The 20,387-nt window shown below is 36.0% G+C and overlaps 1 protein-coding gene across 1 annotated transcript in view; it reads left to right on the top strand.

Moving 5' to 3' along the window:
• Window positions 1-20,387, top strand: part of Arnt (aryl hydrocarbon receptor nuclear translocator) — a gene marked incomplete at its 5' end in the record, with an annotated part of 38,103 nt that overhangs the window by 6,415 nt on the left and 11,301 nt on the right. The window contains 9 exon segments of the mRNA NM_001173098.1: window positions 807-851; window positions 3,571-3,615; window positions 5,561-5,774; window positions 8,754-8,967; window positions 12,824-12,926; window positions 15,020-15,085; window positions 15,647-15,732; window positions 17,691-17,767; window positions 18,752-18,886. Of these exon segments, the coding sequence (NP_001166569.1) occupies window positions 807-851; window positions 3,571-3,615; window positions 5,561-5,774; window positions 8,754-8,967; window positions 12,824-12,926; window positions 15,020-15,085; window positions 15,647-15,732; window positions 17,691-17,767; window positions 18,752-18,886 (985 nt within the window).

The following is a 20,387-nucleotide window of genomic DNA, read 5'->3' as shown; positions in this document are numbered from 1 at the left end:
CAGGCTAGCAATATATAATTTTACTTACATGAGTTATCTTTTTTTTAAATACGAGTTATCTTAAACTCATAGGTACACTAAGTACAGTTATTATCAGGGCTCAAGGAAGCAAAAGATGAGATGTTAGCCAATTAGTACTATTTCTATTTTACAAAATAAAAAAGTTCTAGGTATTTTTTATACAATGGCATGAATATGATTAACAATACTAAAGTGTAGACTTAAAAAAAAAAGAGTTTATGTGACATGTTTTTAACAATATTTAAAGAATCCTATCCATAGCTTTTTTTTATTTGTTTCTGAGACAAGGTCTCACTATGTAGTTTCAGCTGGTTTTGAACTCACTGTGTAGCCCAAACTAATGATCCTTCTGGCTTAGCCTCCCAAGGTGTTGGGATCCCTGGTGTAGCTGCCACTCCCTGCTGCTGTCCCTAACTTGTGAATGGTGCTGAGAGGGCAGCCGACTGTCTTCATGTGATCATTGATTTTTTTTTGGTATGTCTGATAAGTAGGGGTGATGAAGACATCAAAAACCTGATAAATAATGGTCCTGGTTTTAAAGTTCTGTGGGCTGCTGTTTTATCTTTTTTTTTTGTCATTTTGAGACAGTTTCACTATGTAGCCCAGGAACTCTCAGTATCATGCTTTAGCCTTCTAATTGCTGGGATTACAGGCATGGCCTTTCACTTGCTTTTTGAGGCACTGGCTTTTTTTCTGTTGAATATTTTGTTTTCTTGTTTTATTTCAGAATGAAGTAAATATAATGAATATAATATTTTGAATTAATAAGTTTTTTTCTCCTTCAGGTGTGATGATGATCAGATGTCAAATGATAAGGAGCGGTTTGCCAGGTAATGTAATACAGTATTTTGGCCCTTGGTATGGGACCAGGCAGCCTATCCACACTGAATTTTAATTTTACCTGCATGAGAGTGAGTTTCTGTGTCCTATATATTTCCTGTTCCTGGTGGAACTTAGTAATGTTGTTGGCGTAGATGTTCAGGTAACATGGCTTCAAACCAGTCACATCTGTGTATCTGTGTTTGTCTGTTTATCTTATGCAGTGTTTTTCTGGGTATGTGATAACCTTAGGAGTGTGTTTGACAGCCATCCACAGGAACACAAACTATGGATTTCTTGATTGCATTTATTATAAAACTGTTATAGATAATGGAAAAGTCTGCATAGAGAGTGAGTTTATTCTTTACAGAGTGACCATAGGAAACTTTGTGGATATTGGAGTTTTGATTAAAATATACTTACATTTACTTAAATAACCTGTCAAAATGATGATACTTTTTATTTCACCTTTTATTAAGTAGGTAAATCTTTTTCAACTTGGTTTTCTTTGAGAAAGTTAATTTTTATTTGTAGCTATCTTAGAAAAATTAATAACCTTATTATTTGAAAGCACCCTTAGCTGAACGCTTAGTTCATTGCTGATATTGTCCTTGTGGGAACCACTTTGAGAACCACTGATGTGAATAAGAAATATCAGGCAGAGTAGTTTTTGAGCACTCTGAAACAGGAAGAATTTTGAGTTAGAGGTGGTTATATAAAGTAGTTGGTACAGATATTTCTGAGATGCAGCATACAGAATTGCAAAAGAAAAGGGCTATAGACAGGTAGTTATAAACTGCTCAAGTGAGACAGCTGTGAACTTAGGAGTGCCTGGTGGCTGTGGCAATAGGAAAAGTTTAAATATAAGAGGTTTTTAAAAAATAATTCACAAAAACAAAACAAAAAAATAATTCACAAACTGTGTGAAACATATAATTATAAATTCTTTATGATGTGAACCGTCTCTAAGATGAGAAAAGTTAATGATAGATATTTGAGGAATAGTTTTTCAAACTTAATTAAAAGGTAAAGCCATCTGTTTGTATGGATAGTACAAATTTCAAAGAGCCATGAAAACTTGAGCTATTTTAGTCTTAATTTATCCTGCTTAATGTGAATATTTATGTATTCATGTTTTTTATTCAGAAATATTTGAGTAGGTAAGAGATTATGGATCTGTAGCATTAGCAAACAACACAACTCATTCCTCTAATATGTGATTTGTTAAAGAAGTTTACTTCATATACCTTTGAGAATCTGATTAGAGTCTTCACAGGCTGAAAATTATGAAACCAAGTGTGGTGCATGCCTGTAATCCTAGCACTCAGGAGGACGAGGCAGGAGGATCACAGCAAGTTTATGGCCAACCTGGACTACATAGTGAAACCTTGTCTCCAAAAACAAAGATGAAAAACAACAACAACAACAAAAGCTGAAAATTACAAATTTTAATTTTTGAAAAAAAAAGTTATTTTAGTTTATTAAGGAATTATCTATTTAGAGCACAAACTCTAAATTTAATATCATTGAGCTTCTCATCATAATATATATGCATTTTTACTTTGTTCACATTGTTTTTATGTGATTTTGTGTGTCATTTTTTCTACTGATTGTTATTATTGGCACTTTTTCATGTATTGCTAAATTCTTTTTTGTTTTTTTTAATCAAGTTTTGCTGTGTTTCCCCGGGTAGCCTGAAAGTCCTGGGCTCAAGATATCCTCCCATATCAGCTGCCTGAGTAGCTGCGAGTACAAGTGTGTACCACTAGGCCTGGATTCATTGTCATTTATAATAGCTAAAGTTTTCAGCCTTTTAATGTGTTGTATTTTACTTAGAAATTTTATTTGAGCACACAGCACCTGCCTGGCAAGTGTGAGGTTCTGAGTTTCATTTCTGATACCCACCAAAAAAAAAAAAAAAAAAAAAAAAAAAAAAGAAAAAGAAAAAGAAATTTTATTTGAGTCTTAACTATTTATCTATGGAAAATACAACGAGGACTGATATACTGGTCTGGCAACATGTCGGATTTTTTTTTTTTAGTTGCCACTCCCCCTTTATAGTAATTTAGTTTTCTGGAAAAATTTAGTAATAATCCTTAAAGGAGGGAAGGGGAGTTGTGGTTATTCTGCAAAAAATGTCAAAATAACTGGATCAAAATCAAGAATAACTTTAGGAACACATCAGTGATAGAGAATATGCAAGAAATCTAGCTCCTAGTTGTAGTTACTCTGGTTGACTATTTGTGTATAAGTGTGTGTGTGTGTATGTGTGTGTGTTCAGGGAGAGATTGTGTTTGTGATCCCTTGTTATCTTTAATTGTTTTCATTATAGAATGGTACTCGTGAATAATCTTTCCAGATTGGGAGCAGTATATGAAAATGGTATTCCTCAGTTCCTTTGGTTGGTTCTTCAAAGTCTGTATATCCTTGGTCTTTACAGAGATTGATTGACACTAATGCTTTCTGTATTATTCTACCATATGTATTAGCTTTTTATTTGTGTTGATCTTTTGTCTTATAAGTTACTTTTTGTTTACCATAACAGATAACTTCGTAGATTACAGGCAAGGTACCTGCCCATATTTCCTTCTCTGCATCTGTCTGATTTCTTTGCTTTCTTCTTTATTTCTTCTTTCTTTCCTTTTCCATTTCTGTATTTATCCTCCCTCCCTCCTTCCCGCCCTTCCTTTTTATTTTAATTTTAGCTTAGTTCATTAATTCTGTTTTTAGGTCGGATGATGAGCAGAGCTCTGCGGATAAAGAGAGACTTGCCAGGTAGGAGAACAGTGTGTTTTAGCATGATGAAGCAGATGTTGCTGCTTTTCCTATCCTTTTTCTTACTCTCTCTTTTCTTTCCCTTTCTCTTTGTATTTTTCCCTATCTGTGGCAAGAGAGGACAAGATTTTTTAGAAGTTTGAGTGTTACAGGAACTTTGGCTTCCCCATCAGAAAGTGGGTGAGTTGAGGGAGCTTTACTTAGGAATTTAAGAAATTTTTATTAAACTATTTTATTTTCCTCTTTTTTTTTTTTTTCTTTTTCGGTTTTTTATCGGTACCAGGGATCGAACTCACGACCGCCTGCTTGCAAGGCAGGAGCTTATGCCGCTGAGCTAAATCCCCAGCCCCTTATTTTCCTCTTGATCGCAACACTTTCACAGAATTAAAAGGATTTAGAAATAATGGAGCTATGCCAGACTGTCAGAAAACCAATAAATGTACTGTAGTTACAATTAATTTCCAGTATTTAAACCTCAGGCATTTACTGTGTACCTCTCTAGAAAGCTCATTTATATTTTCCTGTGTAGACTCACAGCCTTACTATGTCACAGTAGAACTAGGGTTGCTTTGATGATTAAAACCTTGCAATTTACCAGAAAAAATTTTAGCTGCCTTGGTTTGGCTGTTTGTACTTCAGTATCAGAAATTTTTCAGCCACTAGGACAGTGGGAGCTTTTAAGTTTGAGAATAGAATTTTATGTATCTCAAGGAAAGTAACTAAAAATGAATGTATGTGACGACACCTTTCTGCCCTTAGGATTTGCTGTCATGTCAATCCAAACATCCTAACAGTCTTCCTAACAAAACTTATTCATCTTCATATGGCAAGCAAAGTGTTGCAGTGGGAATGAGGGTAGTTAAAGTCACTTAACTATGTGATCTCAATTTTCTCATCTTTTAAAAAAGATTTATATTAGATTAGTTTTTTTTTTTTAACAAAAAACTTTTGTTCAGATAGAATCCTTACGTGGTAATAGAAGGAAATAAATGTGACAAAGCAAAACTGCTGAAGTCGAAGCAGAAACACACCTGGTGTTAGATTCTTCTTAAGGCATCCCCATCCTTGTGGAGGACACTGTAGAACCTTCTGGGCTTTTCAGAATTCCTGTTCAAAAAAAATTCCTGCAGTTTTCCTCTTTACAGTGATGTCATTCTGACTCAGTTTTGAGGAATGTGGCTTATTTACCCTGGTGAGATCCAAATTGTCTTTTCAAGCTTTTAAGCATCCCTTTCACCATACTCCTATACCCCAGTTCACTTTGCCCCAGTCTGTCGACTCATATGGATGGTATCCTACAATCTCTTAAGTTCAGTACACTGGCCTTAGACCCAGATAAAGAAGGTAAGGCTGTGTGCATTAGTGCTACAAATAAAACTTCAGATTTGTCCAGTTCTGTCTTTTAATGTCAGAAGAGAAAAACTCAGAAGAAAGCAGTATTTTTTGACTAGGGGACCTATACTGTCATTTCTTATATCAGCTGTTGAGCAACATATTTGAACTGACAATAGGTGGTCGTTTTTTTCTAGTCTTTAAATAATTTGGTTAGAAGAAAAAGCCAGTTTAGTCAATAAACATGTAATCAACCAAGGTGAGATTATTTGTCTCTCAGGAACTAAATTCACTCAATATTTTTAGGTACTGTCATTTCTTATAATTTTTTTGTTGTTGTTCTGAGGGAACAGTAATTTATTTTTGTAGGCAGTGACGTTTCCAGGAGATAGATAGAGTTGTATCTGCTTGTTCTGTTTACCTTATTAGCTTCTGTTCCATGCTTGTTCTGCATGAGAAGTTGGCAAACCTTACTTTAACTGCTGAGACTTAAGCATCATTAAACCTAAATACTACATTCTTCAGCAGCTTAGTTGGTATCTATATTGCTCTCTCTGCTACCAAATGACCAGATGTGACCACCTGGATGGGGCTTCTTTCTCTCTTCATGCAGGGAAAATCATAGTGAAATTGAACGGCGGCGGAGGAACAAGATGACAGCTTACATCACAGAACTGTCAGACATGGTACCGACCTGTAGTGCGCTGGCTCGAAAACCAGACAAGCTAACCATCTTACGCATGGCTGTTTCTCACATGAAGTCGTTACGGGGAACGGGCAACACATCCACTGATGGTTCCTACAAGCCATCTTTCCTCACTGATCAGGTCTCTGGGGCTTGGAACTCTGAGAGCTTCTAGATCTAGTTGAATCTGTTGAAAATGTTGATTTTGGGCCTGGGATATAGCTCAGTAGCACAGTGCCTGCCTGGCAAGTGCAGGATCCTGAGTTTGATTTCTGGTACCAAAAAATAAAAAATAAAAAGAACTCACCTCAGAAAGAATGCACACCATGGAAAAATTAATTTCAGGCCTAGGCTGTCATATTAGTAGGTATTGGAGTGGTAAGAAGGAGAGAAAAGTTGTGGAAGCAATTTATTAAACTGATGGATAGAAACTTGCCTTATAAAACAACCTATGAGGTGGAAAAAGAAGAGTGGGATCCAGAGATGGATTAACAGGTCCAATGTATTAGTTCTTTTCCTTCACTTTAGAATTACTGTAAATCTTTTTCTGAGCCCTGCAGCAGCTTCCAGTTTTAGTGAAGGGAGGAGTCTAATAGGGAGCCACTGTTGCTCAAGAATGTGCTGTGTAACATTGATGTACTGTGAGACAAATGGAGAAGACAGAGTTACTTCCTGCCTTTCAGCCCTTCAGTCTGAGTTTAAATATGCAAGTGGCCGGTGTACACAAACTAAAAAATAATAAGATGCCTATGGCAAAGAAATATGTTTCCCCCATACTAATAATCTGTGTGTGACTAGATAAGTAGATACTAGAGGGATATCTAAAAAGCACTAAATGGCCAGACTTAAGTGGGGGTGGTTAAGGTGGAGAGGTCGTGTGTGTGTGTGTGTGTGTGTGTATGTGTGTGTGTGTGTGTGTGTGTGTGTGTGTTTTGAGACAGGGTCTTGCTGTATAGATTAGGCTGGTCTTTGACTCACTATAGAGCCAAGCTGGCCTTGAACTTGAGGCAAACTTGCTGCCTCAGCCTCTTGAGTGCTGGGATTACAGGTATATACTACCACACCTGGCTCTTAAAGACAGGTTATTGGTAAGTTGCCCAAACTGGACTGAACTGGAGATCCTACTGCTTTAATCTGCTGAGTAGTTGAGATTGGGTGTGTACCATTACTCCTGGCAATACATTGTGTTTTGATTGCAGTATTAAAAATAGCACATGATCACAGTAGAAAAGTATGAAAAACATAGGACGTATGAGGAAGAAAAAGCTTATGTTGTTGTACCATAATTTAAATGAAAGAATTAGAAGGAAGAAATACAGTTTGGGGGAAAGAAATAAGAATTCTTCAAATAGGATGATCTATTTAAAAACACATGTAGCACATTTCACAGCTGTATATATTGAGATAGTTAATTTAATTTACCAAACACCTACAGATTCTAATTGAACAGACTTCAGTTGTGTCCTTTTTGTGGGAAAGCCAGGTACTTTGTGCTGTGAAAAACATAAAGAATAATGAGATAGTCACTGTTGGAAATAGACATATAAATAAGTATATCATGAACACATAGTTTTACAATAAAGGTACAGAGATAAGGCTGGTGCACATGCAGATAAAGAAAATGAGTAGTATCCTAAATTTTTAAAATAACAGCAAAAACATATGAAAGCAATTGAATTATTCAAGAAAAGTCAAGTAATTTAGTATGTGTTGGGAGATGAAATAGGAAGGTAGGCTAAAACTTGATGATGGAATACTTAGGTATTATGTTAAAGAATTTTAAGTTTTAGGCAGTGAGAAGCCATAAAAATGTATGGATTGGAGAGAGTAAAAGCAATGAGAACATATTTAATGGCATAAGGTAACTGGCACAGTGACATAGCACTGCTAAATGGAGTTATTACAGAATGTGAGTGAGAACAGTTAGACTCTGAGGTTTCTAGTTTGGGAGGATATAGTTAAGAAAAAGCATGCCAGAAGAGCACAGAGGGCACTGTTTGGATGTGGGTGTGATGATTGTGATTTTTGAAGTGTTGAAACTGAGTAGCTGGTATAATATTAGTTTGGAACTTTTAACAGATACTTAGAAATCAGATTTGTTGAAAATTTAAGTAAAAAAAATTAGGCAAATCTAGGGATGTAGATTTGGGTATCATTTCATAGTGGAAAGGCGTGGATATGATTTCCAAGGAAGGTATGATAGAGAATAGATCATTGGAAAAAAAAGAAGAGAGAGAGAAAATAGGTCCTTGAAAATATCTGCATCAGGGCCGGGGATTTAGCTCAGTGGCATAAGTACCTGCCTGGCAAGAGTAAGTTTGATCCCTGGTCCCCCCACAAAAAAAAAAAAAAAAAAAAGGAAAAAAAAAAAAAAAAGAAAATGTCTACATTTAAGACTTGAATGAAGGAAAAGCCAAAAGTAAAGGAAGAAGCAAAATTGGAGTGGTGGCTGGTTGAAGCAGGTAGGAGAAAATATATAAGGAATATAATGGACAACACTGTCAGATTCTGAAAAAAATTGAGTTTAAAAAAGATGAAGACCCAGCCTAGGAAAAGGCATTTACATTAACAGTTTAGAAAACCTTTATAAACTCCTTTAAAAATTTTATACTATGGTATTAAGTGAAAATTGCATTGGGATTTACAAGTAAGTAAAAGATAAGAGAACAGAGGCTTTAATTACAAAATTATTCTTAGTGTACTATTGGCACTGAACATTCCAACCAAATTGAGGAACCAAGTGAGGAAGCATTGTATTTTTAGTTCTAAGAAGAAAGAAGGAGGGGGTTGCATATTTGGTGAGAAGATCCTAAAAAGAGACCAGAAAGGAATGGATCAAAAAGTCAGTTATTTTGCTGATTAGCCGTTTTATTCCCCTCTCGCATCCTGAGATAAAGAGGAAGAAATAGATAGTGACATGTGGAAATTGAGGAAATACTGGAAAAAAACTTGTCAATGAGAGTAATTACTTTAGGGTGGAAATCTGTTGCAGTGGATCTAGTATGAGCCAACAGTTGGTAATGGAGATAAACATACGACCTGAAGAATCATACTTCAAGTAAATAGAAATATTTGGGTTTTAAGAATTCAGTATTAATTTTTATTTCTTTTGTTTGGCCAGGAACTGAAACATTTGATTTTGGAGGCAGCAGATGGCTTTCTGTTTATTGTCTCATGTGAGACAGGCCGGGTGGTGTATGTCTCTGATTCAGTGACTCCTGTTTTGAGCCAGCCACAGTCTGAATGGTTTGGCAGCACACTATATGATCAAGTGCACCCAGATGATGTGGATAAACTTCGTGAACAACTTTCCACGTCAGAAAGTGCCTTGACAGGTGAGTTGTGTGGATGGAAAATGAATGGGAAGTCCTTTCTTTTGTATTTTTCTGATGCATAAAAGCTCTTAAATTAGTTTTTAAAATCTGTAGTATTTCTAGATTCTCTCAATATAATAAGTCCTTTTTATCCATATTCAGCTTACCTACTTTGTGACTCATTTTAGATAAGGATTCATTAATGATTATGTTAATATAAGCATTTTTTTTGGGGGGGGTACCAGAGATTAAACTCATGATCTTGCACTTTCCAGGCAGGCACTTGTGCAACTGAGCTAAACGCCTGGCCCTAAACATTTATTTTTAATATTATTGTAAATAAAAGAGTAAAATCTAACCTTATAGTAAGTCTTCTTTTTTTCCTCCTGCACAAAAAAGAATCATCTATGCTTCTACTTCATTTGTATGAATAAATTACCTCATATTTTTTCTATCTACTTGTGATTGGCTTTGTGCTAGGTTCTCGGATAACAGATTTTTATTTTATGGGGGAATGGCTCATAGTCAATATATATGGTGTTTTTGCTGCCTGCCTGTGTGGCTGCTGTTGGCTGGGCTGTCTCCTTCTCCTTTTCCCTTTCCTTCCTCCCTGCTCCTTTCCATCCTGCCTGCCTTCTGTCCTTCATTTCATAAACATGCTATTATCTCTACTCCCCACTTCCCTTTTAATGTGATCCAGTTCTTTTGCCAAAACTTGACTGGAGGAAACAAGTTATATCTGTTCCTAAACAACTGTAGAAAAAGTTTTAAAGTGGGAGCAGTTTAAAAATGGTAGTTAAAATGCAGAAACTCAGTCACATATTCCCTTCTCAAGCGGGATTGGTGGGGAGTGCCTGACCTGCGTGACGCTGCTGACTAAGACCCAGTAGGCTAGCCCAAACCAGGTCCCAGCGCCTGGAGGTGAACCCTAGCAGTGAAGTCTTCTGTAGGTTGACCTGGAGGGGTGGGCCCAGCATAGGCTGCCCAGGTCTGTATCTCCCTAGTGCACTGCAGTGGGTGGGAACACCTGGCCGGCGCAATTCAAACAAACTGTAACCAACAAAGAAAGAAACTGGGCCTCCTATATACAAAAAATATGGGAAGAGGGAGCAACAAGAAAGGGTCCTCGGCCCCCAATCCTGAGAAACATGCAATAGCAGACACACCACCAATAGACATAAAGCGCTATCTCCAGAGCCTCATAGACAAGTTCAGGAATGAAGTTATTAACGACCTGAAGCAAAATATAAGTAGAATAGTTAGAGAAATACTAAGCACTGCCCAAGAAAAAACAGATGGTGGAATGGAAGAACAGAAAAAAAGGGGAGAATTGTTTGGTGGAGAAAGTAGAGAAAACATAGAATACGTGGATCCTGGTAATCAAAGAGATTACCAGGAAACTAAAAACTCTATCGAAAACTGGCATAACAACTTGAAAGAAACGAAGGATAGATTATCTGAACTGGAGGGCAAATTTGTAATATGGGAGCATGAAATGAAAAACTTCTTAAAAATAACAAAAAACCAAACAGCAACAATACAAAGGCTAGAAGATGATAAGAGAATCGATAACTTAAGAATTAAGAACATAAAAGAAGTAGGGACACAAACAAATGGACTACAAAAGCTATTCACAGAAATAATCCAAGAGAATTTCCCTAATTTAGCAAAAGGTAAAGATATTCAGATGTATAAGGCATACAGGACCCCAGTAACCTACAACCCAAACAGAGCTACACCCAGGCATATAATAATCAAAATTCCAGAAATCCATTATAAGAACAGAATATTAAAACCGTCAGAGACAATAAACAGATCACTTACAAGGGAACACCCATCAGAATTACAGCAGACTTCTCGGCACAAACCATCAAATCACGAAGAGCGTGGGGGGAAATAATTCAAGCTTTGAAAGATAATAACCTCCAGCCAAGATTGATATATTCTGCACAATGGTCCCTAGAAATTGATGGAGAAACAAGGTGCTTCCAGGATAAAGAGGAACTGAAGGAATTTGCAATCACCAATTCAGCTCTACAGAGAATACTGCAGGATATTCTAAAAAAGGAAAATACCAAGATTCCAGAAATAGTGGCAGAGAGGCCACAATGAATGGAGCAGAAAGCAAAATGAAGAAGACAAACTGACAACAAACGACAGAAAAGAGCTCAACAGAAATGAGGCAGAGAAGATGGGATGGTAGGAACAGCTATTTTGGAGACAAGACATCGTAATAGCTAGTGCTGATTTAGTATCATCTTGTTTTGAAGTCCCATCAAACTTGTATTCTTCTGTCTCCATCGGTCTTAAAAGGTTGTATCTTACTGGATTTTATTATATATGATAATATAAGCAAAAACTTTTATAGACAAGGAGATTATACAGAAACCATTGTTCATCTTCTGTTAATTGGTTCTAAATACCCTGTAATAATGTCATTCTCTTGAATGGTTTTATAGTGTCTTGATACGTTTGGTGCTACAGTATACGAAGTTATACTCAAAGATTTCAAGAAAAGAGACAGTATGGTATAACTATTTTTATGTCAGGATATCTTGTGGTGAAGCACTATTTTGCTTAAATGGTTATGTTTTGACTTGAGCTGTTCTGTTTTTATGCCCTCTTTTATCTCAATCCCTTTTTTAAAAAGTTACTTTTTTCTTTTTCTTTTTAATTAAGGGAAAAATAAATTAAAATAGCAGGATACATTATAGTAACCTACTTTGATTTCCTGTTAACTTAATTTGAAATCCTGTATTGCCCTCACCATCTTGTTTTGATTGATTTTCCCCTATTCTGCTTTGCTTGATAGTACCAAGTTTGAAAGTATAGGCAAAACTGTGAAGATAATGAGATTCATTATGACGCCCATTCCAGTTGACTATTAGCTTCTTTTAAAGTCCTGTAATGTCTCCAATGCTTTGGTTTTAGTCTTTACTGTTTTGTTCAATTTTATTATAACTGGCAGTTCTTCTTAAAATAGCAAGAGGCAGTATGATAACCATTGTTGATCACCTTGTATTTTGTTTTTACATTATCTGTTATGTCCATCCTTTTGATTTGACTGACTCTGTTCTAATATGTCGCATTTGGTTTTACTCTCTTCAAAAAAAGTAATAAGAACTGTGGGAGTAATAAAACCCAAAATGTGTAATTGTCATTGTACAAAAGAAAAGAAAAGAAAGTGCTCTAAAGGTTAAAGCTGCATATATATTTAAGTGTATAAGATAGAAAACTATATTACTGAGTTTTTTTGAATCATTGAACAAAACTACACTCTCACTGTTTGAAAGTCCACTTTATATGCTTCAATTTTGTAACTTGAACAACTGTTTCTAAGATGAGAGTATGTAATCTATTAACTAGTGATTTCTTACTGTTTATTTTTTAAGTTTTGTATTACTTGTACCCTTTTTCTGTTTTTTTCTTTTTCTCCTTAAATTAAAAAAAATGTAAAAACTTCAATATGATCATATTAGTGTTGATCATTTGTTTTCCCCTCTTTTACCTTTTATGAATTTTGTTTTTTCTAGTTCTTCTTTTTCCTCAAAAGTTGCCCTTGATTTCCATAAAGGACAGAAATAGCTTTGTTTTGAGACTGATGTGTGTATGTTTTTTCTTTTATTATGTGTTTCTGTAGCATACTCCTACCTTTCCTTGCATAGTTATTTTCCATGCTGCCTTTGAACTTACAGTGAGATTCTTAGATTAGATTAAAATACTTTAGGCTTAAAAAAAATCTGTTTTCTACTTGGCCTGTTCTCATAAGGAGGTTAGAGTATATGAATGGGATGCCTCCTTATCCTTGCCTCCAGTATTATTCTCCCACCCCACTCAAAAGAACATGCTTCAGATTGCTCTTCCCATCCTTCTTTAGGGCGTATCCTGGACCTAAAAACTGGAACAGTGAAAAAGGAAGGTCAGCAGTCTTCCATGAGGATGTGTATGGGTTCAAGGAGATCATTTATTTGTCGAATGAGGTGAGTGTCAGGCAGAGCATTGTGATTTGGAATAGGAACAATCAAGAGTCAAGCTTTTTTATTTCCTTCAGAGGAATTAGCTTTTTAAATCCAAGTTTCAACTGGATTAAATGTAATTTTCAAAACCCAGATGAAGTAACATAAAATGTTTGGTTAGGGATCTCACATTTACTGAACATGTCTTATATCAGATAATGCAATAGGTGCTTTATGTCGTCTTATTTCATCCCTACAGCCGCCCTGTGGAGTAAGGTTCCTAGTTACCATTTTGCTGATTAAAAAGTGATTCAAAGCAGTTAATTTTTCAAGATTCCATTGGCAGAATTTTGTTATAATCCATAGTAGTCTGATTATAAAACCCAAATTTTTTCCCTTTATATCTCCAAGCAGCATCTGTATACTGAGACCATTTCTATATCATTATTGTTATTATTAGGTAAGAAATTTAAGACAAAGATCTTTACGTCTTTAAATTATTATTTAGTGTTTATGAATTATATGCTATAGTGTACATTTTAGGGTTCTGCAGAAAGGATGATGGTCTATTCTACATAGGTGGAAAAGTCATCTCTCAGTGTTGGGGGTGTACTTCAAATGGTAGAGTGTGTGCCAGGCATGTGGGAGGGGAAAGAGAAGGGAAAACATTCACTCTCTCCCTCTGCCCACTCTCCAACCCCCAGTCCCTCTCTTCTCTTTTCTGACTCCCACCCAAGTCCTCACATGGGCTAGGCAAGCACACTACCACTAAGCTATCTCTTGGAAAGGTCTTTCTTAACTACAGTCACAAAGTAAGTTCAGGTTGTATTCTAAAGTCCAGCTACATTATACTGAGAAGATGCTTAATACAGATGATAGGTAGAATATTAAGGGGCTGAGAATTATGGCATACACTTATAATCCCGTACTTGGAGGCTAAAGCAAAAGGGTTGCAACCAATTCAAGGCCAGCCTGAGCTACGTAGTGAGAGCCTATTGTGAGAAACCCAAAACCAAACAAACAAAACCAAAACCAAACAAAAGTAAAAAAGAAGAAAAAAGACAAAGGTTTCCTGGAAAAGGTAGAAAATTGTGTTAATGCTTTAGAGTAGTCCCTGGATCTGACTGCTGGATTGTGTTTGAATCTATACTATTCCGTGGATTCGAATTCCAGCTTTGACATCTTCTGAAACCTTGGACAGGTTACATGAATTCTTTATGCTTTGATTTTATCTTGTAATGTTGGAGATGATACTAATATTGACTTCATAAAGGTATGATGGTTAGATGAGTTAATGTGAAGATATTTAGAACATAGCACATATTGAAGTCTATGCAAGTTTTTTTATTGGTTTTATTTTAAAGAGATGAGGGGGGGAAAGTAAAATTGGAGAGAATGTCCCAGCATGTGGGTGTGGCTAATGTAAAGAGGTAGGCAGGAGCAAGGTTAGTAATAATGAAATATAGGGATACATCAGGGTTCCCATAAAGCAGGAGTCAACAAAGCATATCTCTTTGTAAATAAATTTTATTGGAACATAGCCATGCTCATTCCCATATATTTCCTATGGCTACTTTCACACCATAATGCCAGAGCTCATTACTTACAATAATGGATTGTAGGCTCACAAAGCTGAAAATATTCACCTTTTGATCCTTTACAGAAAAGATTGAGAAGCTTGATCAACTTTGGATGTAGAGGATCTCTGCTTTTGCAGAGCATATGAGATAACACTCCTATGACTACCATACAGCACTGAGCTGTATCTCCAGCCCCTTTTATTTTGAGACAAGTTGTCACTAAGTTGCCCACAAAGGACTTGTGGTCTACCTGTTGCCTTGGCCTCTCAGAATATAGACATGGGCTGCTGCAACAATTTGAGGCCAGCGTGGGCTACAAAGATTTGGGCTGTGAAACAATTTTTAACTTCAAATTCTAGGATACTTTTAAGTTTTAGAAATACCAAATCTGACTTCACCTTTGTCCTTTTTCTTGTTAGGAACATTGTTAGGAGTGTTCTGTGTCTAATTGTACCCAAAGCAGGTTGTCCTGTTCTTACTAAGAAAAGTTCATTGATAATGTAGCGTAACTTTTAATCTCCTTGTTCTTTAAAATAGGTGTGGTAATAGCTCCGTGGACCCAGTCTCCATGAACAGATTGAGCTTTGTGAGAAATAGATGCAGGTAAGCAGTAAAGACCAAAGGGATGGTAGAGAGCATCCCTTTGTCATCTAACTTACTACAGCTCTGCCTTTAGCAGCTTTCATCTTCATCCTTTACGTCATAGTTACTTTTTTTTCTGGAATATTTTCCTAAGATTTAAATCTTTTCTTGTTTGTCCTGCTTACCTATTTTCCTCGTGCTTCAGTCAGTACCATTAGTTGTTTTACTTGGCAAGGGTTGAAAATATGGTCTAAGTATTTTTGATGATCTAGTTAATTCTGTTTTCATTTTTATTTGTTTGGTTTGTTGGTATGGGATTTTATTCCTTTGGTTTTATTTATTTATCTATTTTTGGTGTCTTGAGACAGAATCTTGCTAGGTAGTTCAGGCTGGCCTTAAACTCCCTGTGTAACCCCAACTGACCTTGAATTTGCAGGGATCCACCTACATCAGCCTCCCAGGGGCTGGGATTTCAGGTGTGTACCACCATGCTTGGCCTATTTTCTAAACACTCAAGAGCGGAAGGTCAAAGGCAGCATTTCTTTTGTAGTGTTTTCTCCCTGACTTTTGTAACTCTTCTAGGAATGGACTTGGATCTGTGAAGGATGGAGAACCTCACTTTGTAGTTGTCCACTGCACAGGCTACATCAAGGCCTGGCCTCCAGCAGGTAGGAAAGTTCTTCAGAGAGCCCAAGAAAGTTATCAGCATTTAGTTGTTACATTTATTGTGTAGCTGGTATATGAAATGTAGTTGGTTTAAGTTGAAAAAAAGCGAGATAAAGACATCCTCACATCCATTATTGGTTTTATTATATTCTAGTTGGGAGATGGGTTGCTAAAACTTGAAAATGACTCATTATTGGTTATATTAGAGAATATGGGTTTTTGTTTTTGCTTTTGTTTTTTTGGTATTTTTGAGACAGACTGTCTTGCTGTGCAGTTCACGCTGGCTTTGAACTCACCTTTGTAGCCCACGCTGGCCTCAAATTCCCAATGATCCTCCTGCCTCAGCCTTCCCAGTACTGGGATTACAGGTGTGAGCCACCACACCCAACTGAGAGCGTAGTTTTTAAAAATACTTAAAATTTCGTCTTTAAAAGTAGTGTTTCTGTGTTGTTCCATTAAACTCTTGGGCCAAGCAGTTCTCCCTCCTCGGTTTCCCAAGTAGCTGGATCCACACATGTGTGCCACTGTGCCAGGCTTAAGAGAATACTTTTTAAATGTGACAGTTCTTCGTAATATGTACTGAATGCCTATGTTCTAAGCAGTTGTTGCAAAGAAACATTAACATTTAATACAATTAAGCAATAGTGGGAAGATGACTTACTTGTAATTACTGATAAAGATGATAGTCCCTGCAAAGACTCTGAGTCAAGCTAAAAGCAGACTAGCTTTATTTGAACTTGAGGTCTTATTTAAATATGAGAGGTGGTTGCGGCTTAGAGATCAGCTTTTTAAAAGATTAAAAAATAACTTACAGGAAACAGGGAGATAGACCTTATGGCTATGGGAGGGGAATCCAGGAATAGGAGGAGAAAGAAGGGGAGTGTCGGGGAAGATACAGTAAAAAAGACGGAGATACAGCATGTATACGTGCCAGTTTGCCATGGTGAGTGTGTTTACCGTGTATCACAGAAATACACTAGTAAAAAGTGGGAAGAAAAAAGTTAAATTCACTTGCCATAAACTTCTATATCTTACCACCTCTATTTCTCCCATGTTTGATGGGCATTATTGAAAAGTAGAGATTTTGGGGAGACAAAAACTAAAAGAAGTTAGGTAGTATATATAATAAAATATATAATATATAATATATAATATATAATATATTTTTAAGAAGACATTAAACTTTTATTTGGAAAATCTGTGTTTGAGTTCTGGCTTTTTTTTTTTTTTTCTAATGATGCAACCTAGAGTAAGTTGCTTAACCTTTTTCTTATCTTTAATTTGGTGATAATATATCCTATATGGAGTAACTATGAATATTAGATTTAATGTAAGGAAAGCATCTCAGTGCCTGGTATATGACATGAAAAATTAAAATAGTGTAGGTAGTGACATTTGAACTTTTTAGTCTATATATTATACAAAATTATATTTGAAGTATATGTGCTCTTTTATGATTTTGTATGACTCTCAGGGAAATAACTAGTTTTTTGGATAAAAAGAAGATAACTATGCAAAGAATAGAGGAGAGTATATACTTCCCTTTCTATATGTAGAACTTCTGTCTTCTCCAATGGTCATAAAGAACTATTGGTGTTTGTTCACTTACTTTAAAAATCATAGGTTTGGCAAGACATCTATCTGTCTGTGATGCAGTCACAGAAAATTTGCCTTTATGTGTGATTTGGCCAGTGTGGTTTTTAGATTTCTTTGGGAGGAATTTGTACTCCCTAGTTTATTATAGTTTACATGGGTTAAGTATATTAGTCTTTATACAAACACATATTTACAGGTAAAACACATACGGTAAATTCTGTGTAATTGTTTATTGTTACCATTCATCATTCTCTTGCTGTATCCCTAGATTCTTCATACTTAAAATGCGTTTTGAATCTTAACTCACCTGACTTTTGAAAACTTTCATGAAATGTCTTATTCCTTTCATCTCACCTTCCTAAAGGTGTTTCCCTCCCAGATGATGACCCAGAGGCTGGCCAGGGGAGCAAGTTTTGCCTGGTTGCCATTGGCAGATTGCAGGCAAGTGTGATTTTTCCATATCCTTGTCTCTTCATTTAGAAGAACTTTCCTTGAGAACTTACTCATGTTAGTTTTCTTTTACTAGTTGAATACAAATGGAGAATTTCATAAAATTCTGAACATTTGAGGAAATACAGTGTTCATAGTGAACATTGCTCCTCTTCAGTTTAGCAAAACTTGAAGAATGTGAAGAGAGAATTCTTTTCCTCTTATCTTTTTGTTAATAATGGGTTCTGCTATGTCGCCAAGCCTGGTCTCGAACTTCTAAGTTCAAGTGATCCTCCTTTCATAGCCTCCTGTAGCCTGTTCCTATCCCCTCTTCATTTTAGTTTTATAATGCTAAAGTTTCTATTTGTAGTTAATCTCCCTCTACTTCTTTTCCCTTCGTTACTGGGGATCCAAGGCCTTCACACTAGCTATATCCCTAGCCCATTAAGAAAAACTTAAAAAAAAAAAAAAAAAAAACTCGAGACAGGATCTTGTTAAGTTGTCCAGGCTGGGCTCAAAATTGGTGAACTTCTTACCTCTGCTGGTCATTACAGGCAGAACATCATCCTATAATCTAGCACTGCTAGGATTACAGACATGTAGAATCATGTTAATCTAGGAAAAAAAATCCCTTTTATCATTGCATAACTAATAGTAGGCAAGTGGAATTATTTTGAGTCTTCTAAGCAAAGATAAGTCTCTTGGTTACTTAAACTGTAATTTTCCTATGTAGATAAGATAGTCAAATAAAAATAAATGGGCTTTGAGTTGAATTCATTTTTTGTTTACTAATTTGTTAAAAGGCACATAAGTAGGAGTAAAGCTGACTTTTATCTGATTGTGATTACTACTTTTTCCCTCTTAGGATGAGATGTGAAAGTTTAGAAATTCTTGCAACTAAGAGTCTTCATACTATGTAAATACCTATGAGAAGGTCCAAAATACATCTATAAAGAATGGCATAATTTCACTTAACTTTTATCTCTCCACTCTTAGGTAACTAGTTCTCCTAATTGTACAGACATGAGTAATGTTTGTCAACCGACAGAGTTCATCTCCCGCCACAACATTGAGGGGATATTCACTTTTGTGGATCACCGTTGTGTGGCCACTGTTGGCTACCAGCCACAGGTGAGGAGCTGCAACTGTTCCATCACCCACCCTTAGGCCTTTGTTTTCCCTTGCCAATGTTGAGGTTACATAATTATGTATTTCTAGAAATAACCAAAGCATATCAGCTCTAGTTCAGAAAAATAAATAGTCTTAGTCTATCAGTAGCTAAATTTATTCTTTCTACCAAGAGTATTATTTCCTCTGGAGAAATATGGTTTGTAGAAGCAGAAGGCACAAATATGTATTCATTTTTGTTGCTGTCAAGTGCTAATTTTTTAACATTTTAAAGTGATTATTCTAATTGATTATACTGATATGATGACCTAAAGGAATAGTAACCTATAAAATACACAAATTTACCATTGTTATAACTTATCCACTTGACAGACCTGTTAACTATCCCTTAATTGACTGATTAAACTTTCATGACTGTCAGTTGAGTGTTGTGACACATACCTGTAATCCCAGCACTCAGGAGGCTGAGACAGGAAGATTATTGTGAGTTCAAGACCAGCCTAGGTTACAGAGTGAGATCAAGGCCAGCCTGAACTGCATAGTGACACTCTGTCTCAAAAAGACAAAAAACAAAACAAAACAAAAAAACTGTCAGTGCTGTAGTGATACTTAGGGCTGTAACAATGTGAGATGATCGGTAAGTGAAAGACAAAGTTGGAGGACTTATACTACCTGATTGAACACCTGGTTACAAAGCTTGTTATAAAGACAATGTGCTATTAGTGTTAGGATAGATATTTTGGTCAACAGATTAGATTTTTACATTTATAGTCGGTTGATTTTCAGCAAGGTGCCAAGACAGTTCATTGCAGAGCTGTTTCCAACAAATGCTGGAACAATTGTACATCCATTGTAAAAAATCCTTATGTGTTACCTCACACTACATAGAATCACCTAAAAGGACAAAATGTTTAAAAGTTAATTACAAGTAAACTTCCGGGAGAAAATCTTTTTGGTCTTAGGCATAGATTTTTCATATGATACTTAAAAATATGACACACAAAGTAAAAAAAAACCTTTTTTTTAGTAAAAATATTGGTACATTTAATTTCATCAAAATTAAAATTGCTCTCATGAAAAGGTATCATTAAGAAGGTAATTCGCTGTCATGGCTTTCCTCAGGATAGCTTATAGTGTGTCCTCTCGGGTATTTTTTATCTTGCTTTTTCTTTTTACTTGGCCCACGCTCACTCAGGAGAGCCAGTTTCTTCTTCACTCTTGTCTTTTACTTTTTGAGATACACTTTTCTATTGTTTAAAAAACAAAAACAGGTGTAATGGCATGTGCCTGTAATCCCAGCACTCAGGTGGCAGAATGACCTCTGTGAGTTTGAGGCTGGCCTGAGCTACATAGTGAGACTGTCTCAAAAAGCCAACCCTCTCTCCAAGGAAGAAGACAGTAAAAAAGATCAGATACAAACTGAGAGAAGATATTTACAAATCATACATCTGGAAAAAGGATTTGTATCTGGAATATATAAGCAACTCTTAGAACTTATTAAGAC

The sequence above is a fragment of the Cavia porcellus genome, unplaced genomic scaffold (assembly GCF_034190915.1).
Source record: "Cavia porcellus strain 051 isolate PalLab524CR breed Dunkin Hartley unplaced genomic scaffold, mCavPor4.1 scaffold_1, whole genome shotgun sequence".
NCBI classification, from domain to species: Eukaryota; Metazoa; Chordata; class Mammalia; order Rodentia; family Caviidae; genus Cavia; species Cavia porcellus.
Note: the sequence above shows the minus strand (reverse complement) of the source record. Positions and strands in the feature narration are given on the sequence as shown.